Source organism: Zonotrichia albicollis, chromosome 33 (assembly GCF_047830755.1).
Source record: "Zonotrichia albicollis isolate bZonAlb1 chromosome 33, bZonAlb1.hap1, whole genome shotgun sequence".
Classification (NCBI taxonomy): Eukaryota; Metazoa; Chordata; class Aves; order Passeriformes; family Passerellidae; genus Zonotrichia; species Zonotrichia albicollis.
In genome coordinates, this window is record NC_133851.1 from 4,010,819 (window position 1) to 4,033,503 (window position 22,685).

The window sequence follows — 22,685 nt, forward strand, 5'->3', positions numbered from 1 at the left end:
GGGAATGGGAGGGGCTGTGGGGTGGGACGAGGGCAGTGCCATCATGTCACTGTGTGTGTGACCCCAGCGGCAGGAGGGGCACGGAGGGGCTTCGGGCAGAACGACCCCTTCCTTGGGGGCGGCAGCGGCCCCCCCGTGGGGTGTCCTCGGGTCACCCCAGTTCTCTCCCTGCCCCTCTCTCCCCCCCGGCAGGGTCCTTCCGTCCAGGGGACGGCGGCAATGGACACTGAGGGGGTGGGGGGAGGGCCCCCCTAGACACCCCCGGCCCCACGGATCCCCGGAAAACCGCACTGCTCGAGGCCCCCCCACAGATGAGACCTCTCCACCTCCTGCCAAAGAGGCCTCTGGCCACGGTAAGAGGTTCTGAGGGGGCCTCCTGGAATGGTGAAGGGGGGTGGGTGCTTTTTCTGGGCTCCCTTAGGGACGTGCATTGGGGGAGACCCTGCCCTTGTGGTACAGGGAGACCTCAAACCTCAGGGAGGGACCCGGGTCTCGGGCGGTCCCAGGGATGGAGGGGGGGTTGTGGTCCCACGGTGTGGAGGGACCCCGATGCCAGAGTATGGAGGTGACCCCATCCCAGGGTAAGGGAATCTTGGGAATGTTGGGGTGGCCCATTCCCATGGCACAGGGGTACCTCAATTCCAGGGTAAGGGGGGACAGAGATGTGACAGTATCCTGCATCCATTCTGTGGGGGTACCCCAGTTCCAAGGTATTCCCCTTTTCCATGCCCCAGGATACAGGGGTGTCACATTCCTGTGGCCTGGGAGTATGCCAGTTCGAGGGTCTGGGAGTGCTCCAGGGATGCAAGGATGTCCCAGTTCCATGGAATGGGGTACCCTGATCCTGGAGTTTGGGGGTTCTCCAATCCCAGGATATGGGAATCTCAGGAATGTGGGGTTGGTTTGGGGTGCCCTGTTCCCATGGTATGATGGTGTCCTGATCCCACAGCCCAGGGAGCCACAGTCCTGAGGTGCAGCGATGTCTCATTCCCATGGAATGGGGGTGTCCCAGGGTTGGGGTACAGGGATGTCTTATTCACATGGAATGGGGTACCCTAATCCCAGGGCATGGGGCTGCCCTGATCCCAGGATATGGCAGGGTTAAAGGTCACACAATCCCAGAGTTAAAGGACAGTATCACCTGATTTGAGGGTGCAGGGTTCTAATCTCATGGCATGGGAATGCCCTAATATTGGGATGCAGGGATGTCCCAATCCCATGGGATGGGAGTGTCCTGATTTTGGGGTGTGAGAATGTCCTAGTCTCACATATCGGGATGTCCCAGTGTTGGGGTGTAGGGTTACCCCAAACCCATGGCATGAGGGTGTTCTGATTTTGGGGTACAGGGGATTTTTCTGGGTACCCCAAGTTCATCCCTGTTTTCCAGAGGGATTTTGTCTGTTCCAGTTCCTGTCCCCCCTTGCACCCCTATCCCAGATCCTTGTCTATGTGCAGTGGGGAGCTGGGGGAAGTGAACTCTGGCTTTGGAATACGATAGGGATAGGGATAGGAAAGGGGAGGGAGGAGGTGGCAACCGGGATGGGGAAGAGGGAAAAGGGATGGAGAAGGCTCAGAGGAGGTGGAGAAGGGGAAGAGGGGATGGAGAATGTGAAGAGGGGATGGAGCAGATAAGGATGGGAAAAGGAAAGAGAAAAGAGGATGGGAAAATGCTCAGAGGAGCTGGAGAAAGGTGAGAAAGAGGATGGGGAAAGGACAGTGGGAATAGAGCAGGTACAAATAGGATGGAGAATGTGGGAAAGGAATGGAAAAGGGGAAGAGAGGATGGAAAATGGAAAGAAGGATGAAGGTACCAGTGGGACCAAGCTGAGACAGAGGGCCTGGAGCAGGTGCCAGTTGGAAAGGGCAGGTGTCCTTGGGATGGAGCAGGCGGCTGGGGGCCCCAGCTCCTGTCCTTGCCCTACCGGTGCCCGCCCTCCTCTTACACAGCCCATCCTGGCCTGGCCCGGCAATGTCGGAAGCCCCCCAGGCCCCCTGTGGGGGGACCAAGTCCCCTGAAGGAGCTGCTGAGGCCAGAAGGGGCCGGGCTGCACCCCACTATCTGCGGGGAATGTGGGAAGGGCTTCAGCTGGAGCTCGGGCCTGGCACGGCACGGCATCACCCTCACTGGGGCGTGACCGTTCACCTGCAGCGCCTGCGGGAAGGGCTTCAGCCAGAATTCCAACCTGGCCACGCACCGGTGCATCCACGCCGGGGAGAAGCCCTTTGGCTGCTGGGACTGCGGGAAGCGCTGCGGGGAGAGCTCGGCACTGGTGCAGCACCGGCGGATGCACACCTGGGAGCGGCCGTACACATGCAGGGAATGCAGGAAGAGCTTCAGCGTCAGCTCCAACCTGTGGCAACACTACCGTACCCATGGCTGAGAGGTACACCTCTGAGAGACTACACCTCTGCCCTGAGTGCGGGAACTTTCTGGAACCCTGGCCAGCTCTGGAGGCGCCGCAGAGGGCATGGGTACAGTGACACCTGGAGGGGCGTCAGGACACCTGGATGGGTTGGGACACATGAATGAGGATAGGGCCATCGTAATGGGGACGCTAGCATGAGGATGGGGCGGAGGGGATGGGATGGGAACAAGGATGGAGATGTGTTGGTTTGGCGCAGCCTGGTTTTTGGCGGGGGGGCGGGTGGTGCCACAGGTGTGGCTTCTCTGAGAAGCGTCTGGAAGCTTCCACCATATCCAATCTGATGGCTGTGAAGATGGACGTGCTGCAGGCCCAATTAGAGAGGTTGGTAACACCTCTGTGATGACATATTTAAGCAGAAAATCAAAACCGTGTTTGCACGTTTTTTTCCTGGGGTGGCAAAGCCCTGCTGCCGGGGCCATCCTCGTGCAGCCTGCAGCGATGCGCTGCAGCCACCGCCATCTCAGCAAGGCCTGCGGCGAGCCTTGCCTGCCTGGCTGCCCCGAGCCAGCTGCACTGCCGGTGGAAAGGGCAGGGACAGTGGCAGCAGCGTCCCCATCCCAGCACCCCGCATGAGGAGAGGCATTAAATAGCGCCAGCACCGCGGCGGCCGCCACTGCCCTGCAATGGCAGCAGGGCTGTATGGCCAGCAGTGGAAGCACAATGAGCAGCTCCCTGATGCAGAACCTAGACCAAATCAACATAGTGCTGCATGATCCTGCAGGAATCTTTGGACTGGTTCAACTTGTCGGCACTGGTACTGGGATTTGGGGTAGACTGGAAATAAAGGGCACTGGGAATGGGTGTGGGGACACAGGACATGGGGGACACCAAACACTGGTGGGGGAACACACTGCAAGTAATGGGGGGACACTAGGAACAGGTGGGCTGTACACTGGGGACAGGGGGGACAATGAGAATAAGTTTGGGGACCCTGGGAATGGGTGGGGGCCAGACTGGGAATGGGTTGTGGGGACACTGGGAGTGGGAGGTCATATGGGGTCACCACTCTTCCCACAGATCCGGGGGTACAGTCCTAACCCTTCCCCCCTGTCCCGAGAACCCTCCGGGGCTCCTTCCTGAGTCCTGGACTTTGCTCCTTGCCCCTGGTGATGTGACCAGAGGGAAAATCCATCATGGGCAGGGAAGAGAGAGGAGCTGGGAAAGCCTGGTCCCAGGATCATCTAATCCCAGGAGAACATGTTCCTGGCAGCACCTGATCTTGGAAAATTGTGGCTGGCAGAGGTGAGGTGAGTCCAGAGAGCCTGATGCCGGGAGAAACCCATCCTGGGAACAACTAATATTGCTATCATCCTGTTACAGAACTACCTCATTCCAGAAGAACATCATTCTGGAATCGCCGTATCCCAGGAGAATTTCATCCTGAGAGAGCCTTATTCCAGGAGCACCTCATCACAGGGGGAAGCTCAGCCTGGGATCACCTTATCCCAGGAGATCCTTGTCCCGGGTTCACTTTATCCCAAGATTATCTCCTTCCAGGAGAAGCTCATCCTGGGATCCCCCACTCCTGCCACCTGCTGCCAATTCCAGGGTCCCTCCCACTGCACTTCGGGGTCTCCCTGTGTTCTCCTGCCATGGCTGAGCCCTCTGGGGCTGGGGACAGCATCCCATTGGAATGTCCTGGCCTGGACACGGCCGCTGGGGAGGAATTCCTGCAGGAAGTGTTCCAGATCCTGCTGGAGGAGGGCGTGCGGAAGAGCACAGATGTGACACAGAAGGTTGGGACACTGGGGCACTCGGGAGGGAGGGTCCCCAGTCCCATTGCATCCTATTCCCGTTTCCAGTACCATTCTCAATCCCAATCCTGTTTCTGTCCCCACAGGTAGGTGACTGGAAGGAGCCCCCTGGGAGGGGATGGGGTTCCCGATTGGTCCCTATTGTTTGTCCTGTTCCCAGGCATTCCCTGCCTCAGTCCCTATCCCATTCTCATTCCCAGTCATTCCCAATCCTATTCCCAGTCATTCCCAGGCGTGTGACTGGAAGCAGACATAGAAGGGGGTGTGGGTCACAATATTGCTCCTTCCCAGTCCTATTCCCATTCTGAAACCCAGTTCCAGTCCCATTCCCAATCCTGTTCCTAATACAAGTCCCACTTCCAGTCCTGTTCCAACAGCTAGTCCCATTCTCAGTCCCATTCTCAGTCCCATTTCCAGTCCTGTTCCCATTCCGAGTCCCCTTCCCAATCTTATACAGGACTGGGAGTGGCACTGGGGTTGGGAATGAGAGTAAGTCCCAGTTGCAGTCTCATTCTCATTTCCAGTCTTATTCCGCATCTTGTTTCCATTTCTAGTCCTATTTGGAGTCCCACTTCCAGCCCCATTCTCATTCCCATTCCCCATTCTGTTCGCAGTTCTGGTGTGAGTCTCATTCCCATTCTGGTTTCTGGTTCCATTCCCATTCCCGTTCTGGTTCCTGGTTCCAGTCCCAGTCCCATTCCCATTCTGGTTCCTGGTTCCAGTCCCGTTCCCATTCTCAACATCATTCCCAGCCCATTCTCCCTGCGGTTCCCAGTCTCGTTCCCAGTCATTCCCAGTGCTTTCCCAGGTGTGTGAGTGGAAGGAGCCGCAGGAGCTGCGGGACCTGCTGGATCTGGAGCTGCGGAGCGACGGGGAGGGGCGGGAGCGGCTCCTGCAGCGCTGCCGGGATGTGCTGCGCTTCAGCGTCCGCACCGGTGCGCTCCCAGTACACAGCAGTGCACACCAGTACAGCCCCAGGGCAGGCCCAGTGCCTCCCAGCTTAGCCCTGCACAAACTGCGTTGGGCACGGCAGCTCTCACTTCGGCCCAGCGGTTCTCAGTGTGGCCCCTGGCACCACCCAGTGTCAAACATTGTGGCCCCTGCCATGTTCCCCTCCATGTCCCCCTGTTATAAATGGTGCTCAATTTGTGTTGAATTTGGGCTGGGTTGGAATTGCTGTTTTGGGGTGATTTGATGGGTGTTTGTTGTGGGTCCTGGGGAGGGGAGGTCCAGGGTTTGGTGGGGGTGATAACTGAAGGGAAACGGGAGGTGACTGGACAGGGGACTTGACCAATCATTCGATGCCCCAAGAAAATGATTGGTCCAAAATGAATATCAATAAGGACCAATCAGAACACCGGAAAACGACCAATCAACACGTGGATCCTTCTGAGGGACCTACTTTTGGGGGAGAACCCAGCGTGTTTGGGGCACGTTGTTATCTTTGGGTTGTTGCATGGGAGTTTGGTCTTATGTATACTCCTGTCCTCTGTAGTTTGTTTGTTTGTTTTAATAAACGAGAGCCTTTTTCCTTCTCAAAATCTGGCCTCGTTCGAATTTATAACATCTTTTGGGGACTCGTCAGGGATACCTCATGCCCCAAACTGGTCCGGGGTTCTTCAGGACCTGGGAGATACGTCCAGCCAACTTTTTGGCTGCCTGAGATTGAACTACGTCGGACTGCAGGAAGGGATTGCTGCCTATACCCAAGGCTGCAGAGGACAGAACAATCCAAAAAGGTGAGAGCCCTCTGAGAGGTAGTGGGGGTCACACTGCCTCTGAGCGGGCAGGTGGGGTTTAAGGTGCGAGGGGTTAAACTCCCACAGGAGTTTTAAAATCACCTCAACCATTTAATTCAAGCGCAGACTCCCGAAGCAAGTGTGTGGGGGAAGCGAGTGTTGCAGTCGTTGAGTGCGTGTACCTCCAGGGACACCTAGAGTAGGGGAGATGAGGAGTACCCTCCTCTAGCCACCCTTGTCTGCTCAGGCTCCCATTCCTCCAGTGAGTGGAGGCTCCAAGGGGTGATCTGGGCCCTTGGCCCTGAGAGGAGGGTGTTAGTGGGCTGGACTGCCCAGAGTAAGGGGCAAAAGCTCTGACCACTAGCCCAAATCACCTGGAGGGTTGTTCCTCAGAGACAGAGCAGGGGAGTCTAGTCTCTGAGGAACTAGGACCTCAGGGGTGGGAGAAAAACTCCTATACAGAGACTGCCAGACAAAGTAGCCACTGTATAGGGGAGTGCCCCTTTCTGAGACAGGGGAAGGGGAGGGTGCCCAACCTAAGCGAGTAAGGGAGCCCTCGAGCTAGGATCCCATTGGGGGAGTTGCAGAGGGGGACAGACTCAGGACCCTGAGCTGGGATCCCATCAGGGGGTCATAGGGGTAACTGAGGGGCCTAAACTTCACAGGTGCAGTGACCCTCAGGGGGCAGGTGGGCCGCCAACTATGGAAGGGCCCTTTCAGCCACTAGGGCTGAAGGGGATGTTAGAACCTGTCTAAGCTAGGGAAAAATTCAAGAGGCAGAGCGTCTCCAGTGGAAGCCCTTTGTACATGAGTTGTCAAAATCTCTGCAGAGTGAGGTTTGGAGGTGAGGACAAGCTGAAAGTCCTCCGACTGCTATTCAGGGAGAGCAAGTATAAAACCCCGCTGTGGCCATTTTGTATTTGGTTGAGCGGTGGTTCGTTTCACTGTTGCCATTTTGTCTTTTGTTGAGCAAGTGGCTGGCTGTGGTCATTTGGTATTCTGGTGAGCAGGTGGTTTGTTTCAGAGTGGCCACTTTGTCTTCTGTTGAGTAAGTGGCTCACTGTATCTATTTTATATTTGGTTGAGTAACTGGTTGTAAGTTGCTTCATTTCTTGTAATAGTCAGCTAAGACAATAGCTATTACATTTCTTTTTGGAATTAATTTGGACATTTCACTATTCTTAGGTTATAAATGTTCATTTCAATTGACATTTTTATTCCGAAACCCTTGTTAAACCGCCATATTTATTTTGTTTCCCATACTAAATATTTCTTTGAGTCACCATTTCTTTGTTTTGTTTCCCACCAAAGCCACCACATTTATTTCGTTTCCCATGTCAAACATTTCTTTAAAAGTTGCCATCTTTGTCTTGTCTCTCACGATAAGGAACTTTTTAAAGTAACCGTTATTAATACATTTTCCACAATAATTAATATTTATTTTCTCTTTCTCATTAATAACTAATACTTATCCCTTATTAAAAAAAAATAAAATAAATAAATAAATTCAAATAAATAATTAACAAAATAATATTTTTTTAAAAAATTATAATTGGCTACCAATTGCTAGTTAAAGATGGGACACTGTGCTGGAAAAAGTGCCAGCAGGAAGAGAAAAGGGAAGGAAGTTTTTAAGTAAATATGTCCTAGTAGTTCTTTAAGTGAACTTTTAATAAATTAGGACACTAAAGAGGGAATGAAGGATCTAGATAAAATAAAAATGATGAGATACTGTACAGAAATATGGCCTAAAGAGAGTATTGGTGAAGGACCTGTCCTGGTACGGGGCACAAGAAAGATGGCTATGTACAGCTTTAAACAGATATGTCAATATCTGGGTAGAACCTTGCGAGGAAGAGATTAGTTATGCTAAATGTTGGTTAGAAAGGGAGAAACAGGAAGAGGAAATAAAAGGATATAAAGTATCCAGAGAAGAAGAAAAAGAAGAAACTAAGCTACCAGAAAGGAGGTGGGATCCTTTAGACCATCTTCCTCTGCCTCCCCCTCCTGATCCCTTAGATGACACTCAGAGTATCCATCCATCCCCCTTAGATGACCTCCCGTTACCTCCTCCTCCGTCTCCTCCTACAGACCACCTTCCTCCTCCCCCTCCAACCTTGTACCCCTCAGTACCATCTCACGAGGTGGATGCAATTTCAGTATCTACTCCCACAGGAGTTTTAAAATCACCTCAACCTTTTAATTCAAGTTGTCCTGCTCCCAGCATTCCCTCTTCTGTATCATGTCCTTTCCCAAATATTCCAGAACCTGCCCATTCTAGTACTCCTTCAGTTTTGCAGATTCCCTCCAGTTCCTCAAGTACCCAGACACCGGTCTCTAGTACCACTCAGAGTGTCTATACCCCAGTCTTGGCTCCCAAAACTTTCCAAAATACCCCTCTTTATTTTTCCTCCATATTTCAACCCACAACCCAAAGTACCTCTTCCTCTCTTCTTATTTCTGGAACATAACAAAACATTCCTTTTTATTTATCCCCCATACCCCAACATACTGAAAGTCAAAAGCAGGAGGAAAGTTTGCGAACAAAAGGTCAGGGAGTGAAAAGGGCCTGTTGTTGTAAAGATATAGAGGAAAAGAAGTTAATTGAACCAGATAAGCACGTAGCAATTCATCAATATAATACAAGGTTCCAAGCAAAGAAAATTCAAGATGAAGGTGGGAGAATTGAAAAGTTGTTTCCTCTAAGGGAAGTGCCTATGGGGAGGGCCAGAGGTGGTATTGGTTTTGTGAATGCCCCATTCACGGCCTCTGAAGTTAGAAATTTTAAGAAAGAAATTAAACCTTTATTAGAAGATCCCATAGGCATCTCACAGCAACTAGATCAATTTTTAGGACCCAATATTTACACATGGGAAGAATTAAATTCAATTTTAGAAATACTCTTTTCCTCAGAGGAAATACAAATGATTCGTGCAGCAGGCATGAAAATTTGGGAGAGGGAGAATTGAGATGGTCCCAGAGGGGAAGAGAAGATGCCTCTCAATCCACCCAACTGAGACCCGAATCACGAGGAGGGAAGAGCAAGTATGAGACAATACAGAACCCTAATTATAAGAGGCATCAGAGAAGCTGTCCCTAGAACAAATAACACTAAAACCGGCATTTGATAGCCATCAGGAACGGGATGAGTCACCTAGTGTCTGGTTAGACAGATTTAAAAGAAATTTTGAATTGTATTCTAGTGTTGATCCGGACAGTCCAGAAGGACAAGTCCTAGTCAAAATTCAATTTGTAACAAAAGCCTGGGTAGACATCAGGAGAAAATTAGAAAAGCTGGATGATTGGCAAGAAAAAGGAATGAATGAGTTACTATGGGAGGCACAAAAAGTATATATAAGGAGGGAGGAAGAAAAGACCCGGACAAAAGCAAAAATCATGGTAGCAGTCGCTAGGGAAAGTGCAGGGTTCAGAAGTAGTGAAACCACAGGAGTGAGAAAAGGTGAGTACGCAGGGCCTCGAGGAGGTGAATTCAAAGTACAACCAAGTAGCAAGAAAGAGCCAAATAGAGATAGCAGAACATCATGGGTGAAAGGAAGACCACCTTGGGCCGATATCATATGTTTTTATTGTGGAGAAAGGGGACACACCAGGAATTTCTGTAGAAAAGAAAGAATAGATGAAGCCATCGCACACGAACAGGACACTCTAGGATGGAGGCAAACAGGAGATGACTAGGGGTGTCAGGGGCTGTACGCTCTGAGGGATGATATTGGTCATCAAAAGGAGCCTCTGATAAACTTAGAAATTGGCCCTCAAAGCAAAGAAATTGAATTTCTAGTTGACACTGGGGCAGATCGTTCAAGTGTTTGAAAAATCCCTAAGGATGCAAACTAAGTAACTGAACATGTAAAGTTAGAGGGGCTGAAAACAACCCTTTTGAAGTACCCATCATTGAAGAAGTGTCTATAAAAGGAAGTTTCAGAGAAGGCTCTGCAGACCTGCTATACTTGCCAGAATTAGATTCTAACCTTCTAGGCCGGGATTTACAGGTGCAATTAAAGATAGTAGTACCTGAGGGAAAATGTATGGTAGCAAAGATGATGGTTTTGAGGGAGGAAGGTGAAAAGGGCATGAATCCGAGGGTGTGGGCAGAAGAGGGAGGACTGTTAAGTATTCCGTCTACAGAAGTAAAAATGAAACCCGACCTTCCTCCAATAAGAATTAAACAATACCCAATTTCTATGGAAGGGAAACAAGGGCTGACACCTGTCATTAAAAATCTGATTGAAGAAGGAATTCTAGAACCATCTATGTCCCCACATCACACTCCTATATTGCCTCTAAAGAAACCAGATGGTACAGTTAGTCCAAGACCTACGAGAAGTAAATAAGTAAACCATTATCTGATACCCAGTGGTAGCCAACCCATACAATTTATTAAGCAAAGTACCATCAAAACATGCATGGTTTAGTGTTATAGATCTGAAAGATGCTTTTTGGTCCTGCCCACTTGACAAAGAAAGTAGAAAATGGTTTGTATACGAATGGGAGGATGAGGAAACCGGGAGGAAACAACAGCTGCAATGGACAAGTTTACCTCAGGGATTCACAGAGTCACCAAATTTGTTTGGCCAAACTCTAGAAGAAATCATAAAACAATTTACACCCGAAGGAAATTCCCAGGTTCTACAGTATGTGGATGATGTGTTGATTTCTGGGGAACAAAAAGAGGAGGTACAAGCAACAATGGTTAATCTACTGAACTTCCTGGGGGGGAAAAGGGTTAAAAGTATCCAAAAAGAAGTTACAATTTGTTGAACCTGAAGTAAAATATCTGGGTCACATAACTGGGAAAGGATACAAGAAATTAGGTGCTGACTGAATTCAGGGCATACTATCCTTACCAGCACCTAAAACAAAAACGGATGTAAGGAAATTACTTGGATTAACTGGATACTGTAAATTATGGATAGATGGACACACAAAGTTAGTTAAATTCCTATATAATAAATTGGTTGAATATGAGCCTATAAATTGAAGATGATGAGAAGTAGCTGGAAGAATTAAAGGAAAAATTAGCAAATTCCCCAGTGTTAAGTTTACCGGATTTGAATAGACTGTTTGAACTGTTTGGTAATGTAGAAGAAGGAATAGCTTATGGTGTCGTTGTACAAGAATGGTGTGGAGTGTGGAAGCCCATTGCCCTCATCTCAAAATTATTAGACTCGGTTGTCAGAGGTTGGCCTATTGTGGAAGAATGGCTGGATAAACAGGGCCATGGGTCCCTTGAAATGTTGTACAAGCAAACCCCATGTTGGCTTGACATAACTAGGCTGCACGCCACGATAAGGAAATTGCAAAGTGTGCTGTGTTATGCTGACAAGGTCGAAAGGGCAAGGACAGCAGTAAAAATGAAGAAGAAAAGAGGTTTTGCAATATAAAAATAGAAAGTAAAAGCAACGAGAATGAGGAAGAACCCTGTGTTAGAAACCACAAAGGAAGAGGAATATGTAATGTAACTTTTTGCTTTAAACCAATGAACTAACGATGAGTATGCATAATTACTAGAAACATATAAAAGTACCGTTGTACTCAAAATAAACTGAAGCTTGCTTTACCAATCATATTAACTGATTGCTTGTCTTCCTTTGCCACTGTCAGCCTACTTGTCTCCAAGCAGTAGCCGCCACTGTAGTTCTCCTAGAAGAAGGTTACAGGTTAACATTAGGTAACAAAATCAAGGTATATACTCCCCATGATTTAAAGAGCATCGTAAGTAGAAGAGCATGTCAGTGGATTTCAGACAGTAGACTTTTAAAGTACGAACTGATTTTAAACAACAGTGAAAATATAGAATTAGCTACAACAAGAATTCAGAACCCTGTGCAGTTCTTATATAGAGAACCAAAGGAAAAATTGGAACATCACTGTCTCAAAACTATAGATTTACAGATAAAAATCAGAGAGGATCTATTAGAACAACCTTTGTCTGAGGGAGAAATACTTTTTATAGATGGTTCAACACAAGTAGTTGATGGGAAAAGAGTATCAGGATACACCATAGTAGATGGATATACAATGACAGTTGTGGAAAAAGGAGAGCTTCCTGTGAATTGGTCTGCAGAGTGTTGGGAGATTTATGCACTATTAAAAGGACTGAAATGGTTGGACAAAAAGAATGGCACTATATTCACTGATTCTAAATATGCTTATGGGGTAGTACATACCTTTGGGAAAATCTGGGCAGAGAGAGGATTTGTTAACTCAAAAGGAAAAACCTTGATTCATGAAGGCCTCATAAGTGCAGTGCTAGAAGCTCTGAAAAGGCCTAAAGAAATTGCAGTGGTGCATACAAAAGGACACCAAAAAGATGATACTAGAGAAATAAAGGGGAACTTAGCAGATATAACTGCAAAGAGGGCCAAAGTGGAGAATTCAGAAAAGATCCTCAAACTAAATGAAATAGGAGATGAGAATGATGATGATGATAGAGGAAAGGAGGAGATCCCTATATTTAATGAAAAAGAACAAGAAGAGTTACTAAAACATGGTGCGGACCAAAATGAAAAAGGAGAATGGAGGATGCCAGAAGGTAGACAAGTATTAAACAAAGCATTAACTAGGAAAATATTAGAGGACCTACATGTCTCAACTCATCGGCGCACTCAGGCATTGTGCGATCATTTTATGAGAACTTATGTATGTATCGGGGTATGGGAAATCGCCAAAATAATAACCAGAGAATGTATGATATGCCAGAAGATAAAGAGAAAAGTAATGAGAAAATTACCTCAAGGGGGAAGCGAGTTAGCAAAAGGACCATTTCAATGTATACAAACAGACTTCATGGAATTACCAGAGGTACAAAGGTATAAGTATTTACTAGTAATGATAGACCATCTAACTCATTGGGTGCAGGTATATCCAACAACGAAAGGAACTGCAGAGACTGTAAGCAAAATTTTATTACAACAAATCATACCCCGATATGGAATAATTAATACTATTGACTCCAATAGAGGTCCTCATTTTACAGCTAAGATATTACAACAACTAATGAATGCACAGCTAAGATATTACAACAACTAATGAATGCTCTAAATATCATCTGGAAATTTCATACTCCATGGAGACCCCAAAGTTCTGGGAGGGTAGAAAGAATGAATCACATTCTTAAGATAACTCTTACAAAATTAACAGAAGAAACAAAGAAGAATTGGTTGAAATGTCTCCCTCTGGCACTAATGAGGATAAGGACTAAACCAAGGGCAAATATAGGAGTGTCACCATATGAAATGATGTTTTGTTTACCATTCTTAACAACTTCAGGAAATGTGAGAACATATGAAGAAGGAGAATGGGGTGTGAGAAAATATATCAAGACTACAACCTGCACTTTAGAAGAATTAAGGGATATCTTCCTCAAACTACTCCCACACATTCCAACCTGGTGACTGCATATTAATCAAGACCTGGAGAGAACAACCATTAATCCCAAAGTGGGAAGGTCCATTCCAAGTTTTACTGATCACCGAAACAGCTATTCGAACACAGGAACAGGATGGACACTTGTCACCAAAGTGAAAGGGCCAGTTTCAGCACCCGAGGGGCTATCTCTGACCTCAGCTAAGTAACACCAAGCTGATTCTAAGGAAGAAGACATCAGAAACATCATAAGAAGACACATAAATTATGAGTTATAATGGAACTTTGTTAGATTTATTGTAAAATAACTAATTGAAAGTTTGTAACTTTTCTTTTCTCTATTTAGAGGGGGTGAAATGATAGGAGTTGTCAAGGAAGTGTTTTAATCTTTGGTATTTTTTAATACAGACCCTGAGATCCAGAAAAAGATAGAGCATTCTCCCACGCATCTAGCAATCTGCCCCTAAAAGACGGAAGAAACAGGTTGATACAAAAGGAAAGGTAGACTCCTGCAGCAGTAATTGGTAAGAACCTCACAGAAATAAACAAGAAAAGCAGGGGGCAAGACTGGATCAGGTTATATTCTTACCACAGAGTCGCTGACCCTCTGTGGAGGGGAGACATGGTTGGGAGAGTAGCCTGTACCGGACCCCCACTGCTGTTTGAGAAATGCCACCATCCTCTGTATGCAGGAGATTCTTGGACTGCTGTCCTTAGAACCCGCACGAATCCGAGTCCCAATTGCTTCAGCTTTTTGTCATTCACCACCTCTATAGAAGATGGAAAAACATATTGGCTGTATGAAAATATAGGGAATTTCAAACAGAAGTTAATGGGGGAATGCCCTATGAAAGAAAAATTTCAGGAAGGAGACTGAAGGAAAGCTAAGACATGGGGTTTATGAACCATGTTTAATGAAAGAAAGCTGCTACTACAAGAAAATGGAGTGGAAATAGCAGAGAACTCAGAGATTGCCAAGTCAGCCCCTGAGATGCACAAGCAATACCAGAAATTGAGACAACTCTACACCACTGAAGAAGAAATTAATTAAGAAACTGTTGGACATACTGATGCGGGCTAAAGCCCGATCAAAGTTTTAGAGGGGGGAGTTGTTATAAATGGTGTTCAAATTGTGTTGAATTGGAATTGCTGTTTTGGGGTGATTTGATGGGTGTTTGTTGTGGGTCCTGGGGAGGGGACGTCCAGGGTTTGGTGGGGGTGATAGTCGAAGGGGGGCGGGAGGTTATTGGACAGGGGACTTGACCAATCATTCGATGACCCAAGAAAATGATTGGTCCAGAATGAATATTGATATGGACCAATGAGAACACGGGAAAACAATCAATCAACGGGCAGATCCAAAACCCACCAATCCTGGACCAGAGAGAGGTTATAAAGTGAGGGTTTCGGTTGGGCTTGGGGTTCTTCTTCTTCTGAGGGACCAACTTCTGGGGAAGAACCCAGCGTGTTTGGGACACATTATCTTCAGTTTGTTGCATGGGAGTTTGGGCTTATGTCAAACTCCCCGTCCTCTGTAGTTTGTTTTAATAAACAAGAGCCTTTTTCCCTCTCAAAATCTGGCCTTGTTCGAACTCATAACACCCCAGTCTTCTGCATCTCGCTTGACTGCCCCCATGCCCCCCCATTTCCCCCTGCATCCACTCCCTAACCACTCCATGTACCCCCAACCCCTTCCATGTCCCATCTGATCCTTCCCTACCCACCCCCAATCCTTCCTGTCCCCCCATCCTCCATGTCCCTCTTGTGCATCCCCTGATTCCCCGATATCCCCCCTGCCCACCCATTTTCCCATTTCCTCACACCTCCTCATTTTGCCCTTCATGTCCTCCTCCTGTCCCCTAGTCTCCTCCTGACCCTGCCATGACTCCTCTGAACCTCCCAGGTCCTTCCCTTATCTTCCTGTGTCTCACCCTCCACGTGCCATCCCAAACTCACTCATGTTCCCCCCCATTTCCCCCTATCCCCTCCCATATCTCTCCCTGCCTCTCCCAGCCCCCCATCCGTGTCCTCCCTGACCACCCTCTGTCCCCTCTCTGTTCCCCCAGGTCACCCCCTGTCGCGCATCCCGGCTGGATGGTGATGGGGGGGGGCAGGCTACAGTCCCCCTCTTTTGGGCTCCGCACTATGCCAGCTACCAGTGGAGGCGCAGCATGGAACAAAAGGGCCACAGCACGGGCCTGGGGTAGAACTCCAGGTAACGTTTTTAGATGGCAAAATCCCCCTCCCCAAGGTCCCAGGACCGCAAACTGGGGGCAAACAACAGCTTATAAAGGGGGCCAGGTCTCAGGGGAGGATACAATCTCTAGCTAATCAGGAGAATTGGGGGTGCAACACAAGGTAGGGAATACAAGGTATATAAACCAATGAAGGACTTCAAGGGAAGGGAACAGTTTGGGATAGGAGGGGTTAACAACACGATGGGAGGGGACAGGGGTTTGAAACTTGGCCAGAAAATAGCTAAGTAACAAACAGATAAACCCACATCTGGCTCAATAAAATAACAAAGGCAGGTCTCTGTCCCTGAACCCTGAACAAGGGTTCTGAACCCTAGTCGCTAATATCCTCATTCTAACCTTAGTAGGCAGTCAGCCGGTAGAACACCCATTCATCATCATGGGCCAACTAGCCTCATTCACCTATTTCACCCTAAAAACAGGGGGAGAAAAAACCCAAAAGGACCACCAAACCTCAAATGAAGCAGTAAACATGCCAAATAGAAAACATTCTACAACAACCCCCAGTTCTTCAACCAGCTTTTCTCGGGGCTGTACCACCACGTCCTGGCTGGCCGGTTCCTCACCGAAACCCTCAACACGAGCCCGTGAGCCCCCGACACTCCCTAAGTGGGGCTGGTGTGTGGGGACAACCCTCAAAAACCTGCCATGACCCTCCTCTGCCCCAGATCCACCTGCAAGGAGCCCCCGGTGCTGATGGAGGGGGAGGTGCTGGCAGGAGGATTTTGGGCTGCTCAAGGTTGGAGGGAGGGTTTTGGGTGTGTTGAGGAGCCCAGATGAGAAAGGACCTGCCAAAACCCTGTGCTGACTGCCCTGATCTAGCCCCCAGTGTTGGTGCTGATGGAGGGGGGCTTCTGGGGGGAGGTTTTGGAGTGCTGAGGCTCTGGGGAAGTTGTTTGGGGTTCTGAGGTTTCAGGGGGAGGGGACCACCCCGACTGCTGCTGGGCCCTTCCAGGTACACATACGAAGTGGCCCCAGTGCTGGTGCTGATGGAGGAGCAGGTCCTGGCCAAGCTCCGGGAGCTCATGGGGTGGAGCCCCCTCAAAGTCCCCCCAAATGCCCATCCAGGGCTCAGAGCCCCTTCTTTTTCTGTGCCACCATCGTGGCCAACTTTGACTCCCTGTGCTCTCCTGCCCTCTACCGCCTTCCATGCCCCAGCACCATCCAATACCCCCAGACCCCTCCCTAATCCCCCCCAGGGCTCGGAGCCCCTCTTTGTGTGTGCCATGAGTGGCACCACTGTCCTGGGCGCCTTCGACCCGCTGGACGCCATCGCCGACGTCTGTGCCCGCCACAGGCTGTGGCTGCATGTGGACGTGAGTTCGGGGTGCTTGGCTGGGGGGGGCTTGGGGGTCCCCCTGTGCGTGCTGATCCCCCTTTTCCTGCAGGCAGCATGGGGGGGCAGCGCCCTCCTGTCCCCCCGACTCCGTCATCTCCTTGCCGGCATCCACAGGTGTGTCCCTCCCCCTACCCCTGCAAAAGATTCCCACCTGCCCTCTGAGCTTTTGGGGATACCCTTTTTCCCCAGAGGGCCCCTCCAAACTCTGCTGTTCCCCCCCACCAGAGCTGACTCAGTGACCTGGAACCCCCACAAGCTGTTGATGGTGGGATTGCAGTGCTCGGCATTCCTGCTCCGTGACAGCTCCGTAGGTGCCCCCCATCCTGAATTTGTGCCCCTAGGATGCCTCCTGGGCCCCCTCATTAATTTTGGTGCCCCCTGCCCATCCCAGGGGCTCCTGCAGCGCTGCCATGGCGTGGGGGCCTCGTACCTGTTCCAGCGGGACAAGTTCTACGACGTGTCCCTGGACACAGGGGACAAGAGCCCCCAGTGCGGCCGCCGCGCCGACGGCCTCAAGCTCTGGATCCTCTGGAAAGCCGTGGGGACCCGGGGGCTGGCACAGCGTGTGGAGCAGGCGTTCGGTGCCTCTCGGTGAGCCCCAGGATCAGGGGGAACCCTCCACCCTCCCAAACTTGGCTTCACCTCTTTGCTCTCCCCAGGTATCTGTTGGAGCAGGTGAAGAGGAGGGAGGGATTCCAGCTGGTGATGGAGGTAAGGGTGATGGTGGAATGGAGGATGGGGGATATGGACACCTAAGAGTCCTGGAGGTTGGAATGCCACAGGTTTAAATCATCCCAGGGATTGAAATCCCAGAGGTTGAAATCCTGGAGTTTAATCATCCTGGAAGTTTCCATTTTGGAGGTTTAAATCCTGGAGGATTAAATCCTGCAGGTTCCAACCCTAGACAATTAAACACACATGGCTCAATTTCTGGAAGTGCAAATCCCTATCAGATTCTGGGAACTGGGTGAATGGTCATGATCTCCTTCCTCTTCCACTTCCTGCAGCCAGAATTTATCAACCTCTGCTTCTGGTTCATCCCACCCAGCCTGCGGGGCCAGGAGAACTCCCCGCAATTCTGGGACAAACTGGGAAAGGTGAGCCCAGAATTCCAAATTCCCCCCACCACCAACACCTTCCAAATGCCCAGAAATCACCCAAAAAGAAAAACAAAATCCTCCTGAAATGGTGTTTCCCCCTAGATGGCCCCAGCCATCAAAGAAAAGATGATCCGGAGGGGCTCCATGATGGTGGGATACCAACCCCAAGGATCCCACGTCAACTTCTTCCGGCAGATTATCACCAATCCTGCTGTCACCTGCCAGGACCTGGACTTCTTCCTGGATGAGATACAGGAATTGGGATGGGATCTGTGAGCAGTCCCAAAAACCCCAGTGAAAGACCCCAAAACCTTCCCCCCATCCCTGAGGAAGTGGAGCAGATCCTTGATTTCCTCCCCTCATCCCAAATTAGAAAAACTCCTCACTCCCAAAACTCCACACTCATGGAATAAAACTCCATTTAATGGTCTTGATCTGATAGAAATTTGATATAACCCCACCCTCAAAATAGGGTTTGGTGTGTAGGAGGTCCCATAATTCCCCTGGAAGCTCCAGAGGAGGTTGTGGATTCTGGGATCAGCATGTAGTGGGGTTGGGACTCTCCTGACATTCCCATGGATTCTTGAAGTTCCAGAAGCTGGAATTTGTAGGGAAGAGGATCTGTTAGCACGCAAAAACTCTTGGGAAAGCACTGCAAAACCTGCTGCGTTCATCCCTGAGGAAGTGGAGCAGAGCCTGGACTTCCTTCTGGGATCTTTAAATCAGGAGTAAAGATGGATGTTCTCAGCACTTGATCTTAAAAACTCAGCACTCATGGAATAAAAGAGCATTTAATGGTCTCAATTTTATATGAATTTGTTATCACACTCCCCTCCCCCAGAAACGGAGTTTGGGGGCCCCTCAATTCCCCTGGAGGCTCCGGAGGAAGTTGAGGATTTCAGGATCAACATGGGCATCCTCAAGGCAGGCTAGGAGCTGGGACGCCGTGGCTTCCTCTCGCTGACGCCGCTGCCAATCCCGCAGCATCTCAAAACTCCTCATACTGGAATCATTCGGATTTTCCTCCTGGATCTGCTCCAGTCGGCTCTGCTCCAGCCCTAGATGCAGAATTCCCACCTGCTGCCACTCTCTTCCCAATCTTTTGGCGACTCTCATCAAATCCTTCTCTGTCAAGAGTTGGGAATTTATGGGTGGAGCTGGAATCCCTCCAGGATGCTGTCCTGAAGTGGGATCCCCGGTCCCATTAGGGGTGTCCCTATTAGGTTCCCTGGGGTTTTCCTCCGGGATTTGCTCTTCCAGGGGCAGCTGGAAGCGCTGGATGAGGTCGGAGCGGCCAATCTGCTGCAGGATCCTGGCGATCTCACGCAGGGAATTCTCCGGGAAGCGCTGGAGAAGGATCCGGCACAACTCGGGGCGCGATGCCTGGAGCACAAGCCCGGCAGGAATTTTGCTTTCCAGTAGATACTTCAGGTTCTGGAACTGTTCTTCCGAGAGCGCCTGGTGCACCTCCAGCAGCGTTGCCCGCTCGTCTCTCGCCATCGGGGCAGAAAATCCCACAGGGAAATGGGGTCACTGCTGGGACACAAGGGCTGGGCTAGAGGAATCACCACGCAGCCCACAGAGTGGCGGACAAAGGGGCCACCCCTGGGCCCAAAAATTCGGGGTGTGGTTGAAAAGGGGCCACGCTCTGCTCCATAAATTGGGGGTAGATGAGTCACCGCCCACCCCGAGGGCTTTCCTGGTGTCCCCGTTGTTCCCTCTAGGGGGACGCTAGGGGCTGAACCCTGCCAGCGTCCCCCTAGAGCACCCCACCCTGCCCTGGGCCCAAGACCGCCGAGTCTCCCCCCAGTGGCCCCTCAACCCTGGGGCTGGACCCCCAGTGTCACCCAATGGCCCCACTCCTTCCTGGCTCCTCCCGATGTCCCCGCCGTGTGCCAGGTGCCCTTTCTTCCGGGTCCCTACGATCTCGCGGCGCCCTCGGTATTTCCCTAGCCCGGATTCGCACCGTTCTCTCCCTCAAGCCTCTCGTTCTGCCCCCGCCACGGCCCCGCTCTCACCGCGCTCAGTTCCCGCCGCCGCCCCGCTCTCACCGCGCTCTGTTCCCGCCACCGCGGTTCCGCATCTGACGAGCGGGGGCGCGGCTTCCTCGCCCGCCCCAACGGAGCGCGGCCGCTTGGAGCGGACGGGGCGCGTCCTGCCCGGGGCGCGTCCTGCCACAGGGGCGGCCTGGGGCCGTCCCGAGCGGAGTCCCGAGCCTGGTTTCGGGGCACTGGGGCGATTCGGGGATGCGGGGAATGAGTTTTGAGCCCAGTGTCCAGCCCCGAACGGCGGCCGCGCGTGAGCCCTTCCCTTCTCCCCGCCTCGTCCGGTGCCCCTGTGAGATGCAAAGCTGTGTTTCGTGTCAGGTACAAACAAGCGACCTGTGTATTTGTGAATGCGAAATGTGTGGACCCCGACAATGGGAGAGCTGTCAATTTTAATAATAACTGAGGAAAATAAAGCATGGAACAAGGCCTTTGAACCTATCTTTTGTTTGTAATTAACCGTAATTGATTGAGGAGCATTTGAATTAAGGTGTTAAAGATGTTGCTTTTTGCTTGCATTTAATCCATGAAAAGCTCTGCAATAATAACCTTTTAGTGTATAATTTTTGAATATTACTTGTATCCTTGAAACTATAGCTTTGGAATATATATGAAGGAAATATGCTTATCTCACGCCTTATTGAAGCAGAGAAAAACAGCTTAAGAAAGAAAGATTAACATCACCTCAAGGATTTATGGTTTCAACCAAAGGGAAGCTGGACATCACTGTTATGAGATTTACAGTCTCTGCAATTAAAAGGTGGACACATCTGGGGAGCTGGACCCCACCAGATGGGAGTCATCTTTCTTCTTTTGGAAACTGGACTGTCACCATCTGGGGATACTCCTTTGAGATACATCCTGAGAAATTAAAATCACAAGTGTATAGAATTGTGATGTAATATTTTGGAATGAAAATTGCTGATGAGTAAAAGATTGGAAATAGAAACTGCTGAAAAAAACTGATGAGTACCCCTATAAACACCTGTAACCCTCAATTATCGGTGTGCAGTTGGAGGGAAAACTTCCCCCACTGTACCCAGTGCTGTATTGCTCATACTTTACCATATTAAATAATAAATTGATTGCTGCTTGAATATTGGCTTAGTCAAGCTTCTCATTCAGAACAAATTTGGTGCGTTGGCCGGGAATTTCCAAATCCATTGAGGGAGACTCCTGATCTCGGGGAGGCACCCTACCTTGGAGGCTTCTGCCTCCGGTGTCCCTGAGTGACGAGGGAATCCCTCAGGGAAGAGGAAATCCATAAGGTAAATTATGAGCGAAGAATTTTGAGCTCCTGGAGTAGACTGCAGTAAATTCTCCTGTAATAAACTCGTGCACAAAGACCCAGGTGAGAAAAGGAGGCTGTAAGTATTGCTTGGTTTGGTGGGATAAGAACAGGTGTAGGTGTGTAAGAGTGTGAATGATGTGTGTATGAGACGTGACCTAGTCACAACACAGGTGAGGAGTTCTTCTAACCTCAGCTTTGCTTCCTCATGATGGGGGCGGCAGGTGAAGGAACAAAGCACGTGGAAGAGGATTTTCTGTATATAAAAGGTTGGGGGGTGAGATACGACAATAGTTACGGAGAGGAATTTGTTTTCTTTTCCTCGTAGAGAATCAGAGGCAAGAGGTATTAGAAGGGACTTGTTATTAAGGAAATTCCTGACAAGAAGGACTAAGGTCTGAACAAGTGAGGTCAAAGAGAGTGAGGGAACACCTGTTCGGGGAAAAAAAATGGGTAAATGCCAGAGCAAATACCCAGGAGGTGGTATAAACCAGCAGAAAAATAAAGGTACTGAAAGTACTGGAAAAAGAGGGAGCATTTTGCCAGATATATCCCAGGACAGGCCCCTTGGGGTAATGTTAAAATTATAGGACAAATGTGAATCCAGGAGAGGAAAAAGTAAAGAGAAAATGATACAATATTGTATGGTAGAATGGACTAAGGAAATGATACGACCTGATAATTTATACTAGCCAATGTACGGGTCATCTGAAGGGTGAATCTGTAAGGCCTTGAATGTCTATGTAAATAAAAAGGACCCTATTAACCAAGAAGAAAGCAATTATGCTGCTTTATAGCATGGGTCCTGGCCTACTCCCCTGTATGCATTAAAAACCAAAAAGGAAAAGAATCAGTGAGATCCCTTAGATAACCTTCCCCCCCCTTATCTACCACAGCCAGCTGCACTGGCAGAGGTGCCTCATCCAGCACCTAACCTGGCACATTTTGCACCCATTCCAGTACCCCTTGCACCGCAAGCCCTGGTGCCTCCACTCCCGCTGCCACTGCCACAAGCCCCGGTGGCTCCACTCCCACTGCCACAAGCCCCGGTGGTTCCACTGCCACTGCCACAAGGCCCGGTGGCTCCGCTCCAAGTACTTGATTCACCACCAGCACACAGAACGAGAAGCCAGGAAAGGTCACGAGCAGAAAGCAGCGGGGATAGCAATAAAGAAAGGGGGCAGCTGTACCCATTGAGGGAAGTACCATTAGTAGAAAATCAAGGGAGACCAGTCATTGGGTACGTGTCAGCACCCCTGAACACCAGGGATGTAAGGGTGTTTAAAAAAAAAAGAAATGGGAAGATTACTTGAAGATCCTCTAGGGGTGTCTGAAAGGTTAGATCAGTTTCTA

General features: G+C 49.6%; 1 protein-coding gene across 1 annotated transcript; it reads left to right on the forward strand.

The window, feature by feature from the left end:
* LOC141726159 (cysteine sulfinic acid decarboxylase-like) lies at positions 1-18,322 on the forward strand. The gene is made up of 15 exons (XM_074530573.1): positions 1-353; positions 2,150-3,180; positions 3,484-3,673; positions 3,763-4,162; positions 4,989-5,372; positions 15,458-15,520; positions 16,044-16,147; positions 16,516-16,590; positions 16,738-16,876; positions 16,949-17,013; positions 17,125-17,206; positions 17,291-17,490; positions 17,559-17,610; positions 17,907-17,996; positions 18,102-18,322. Exons 3-15 carry the CDS (start codon positions 3,624-3,626, stop codon positions 18,273-18,275), a joined length of 1,878 nt encoding a protein of 625 aa, XP_074386674.1. The 5' UTR covers positions 1-353; positions 2,150-3,180; positions 3,484-3,623; the 3' UTR covers positions 18,276-18,322.
* The last annotated feature ends 4,363 nt before the right edge of the window (positions 18,323-22,685 follow it).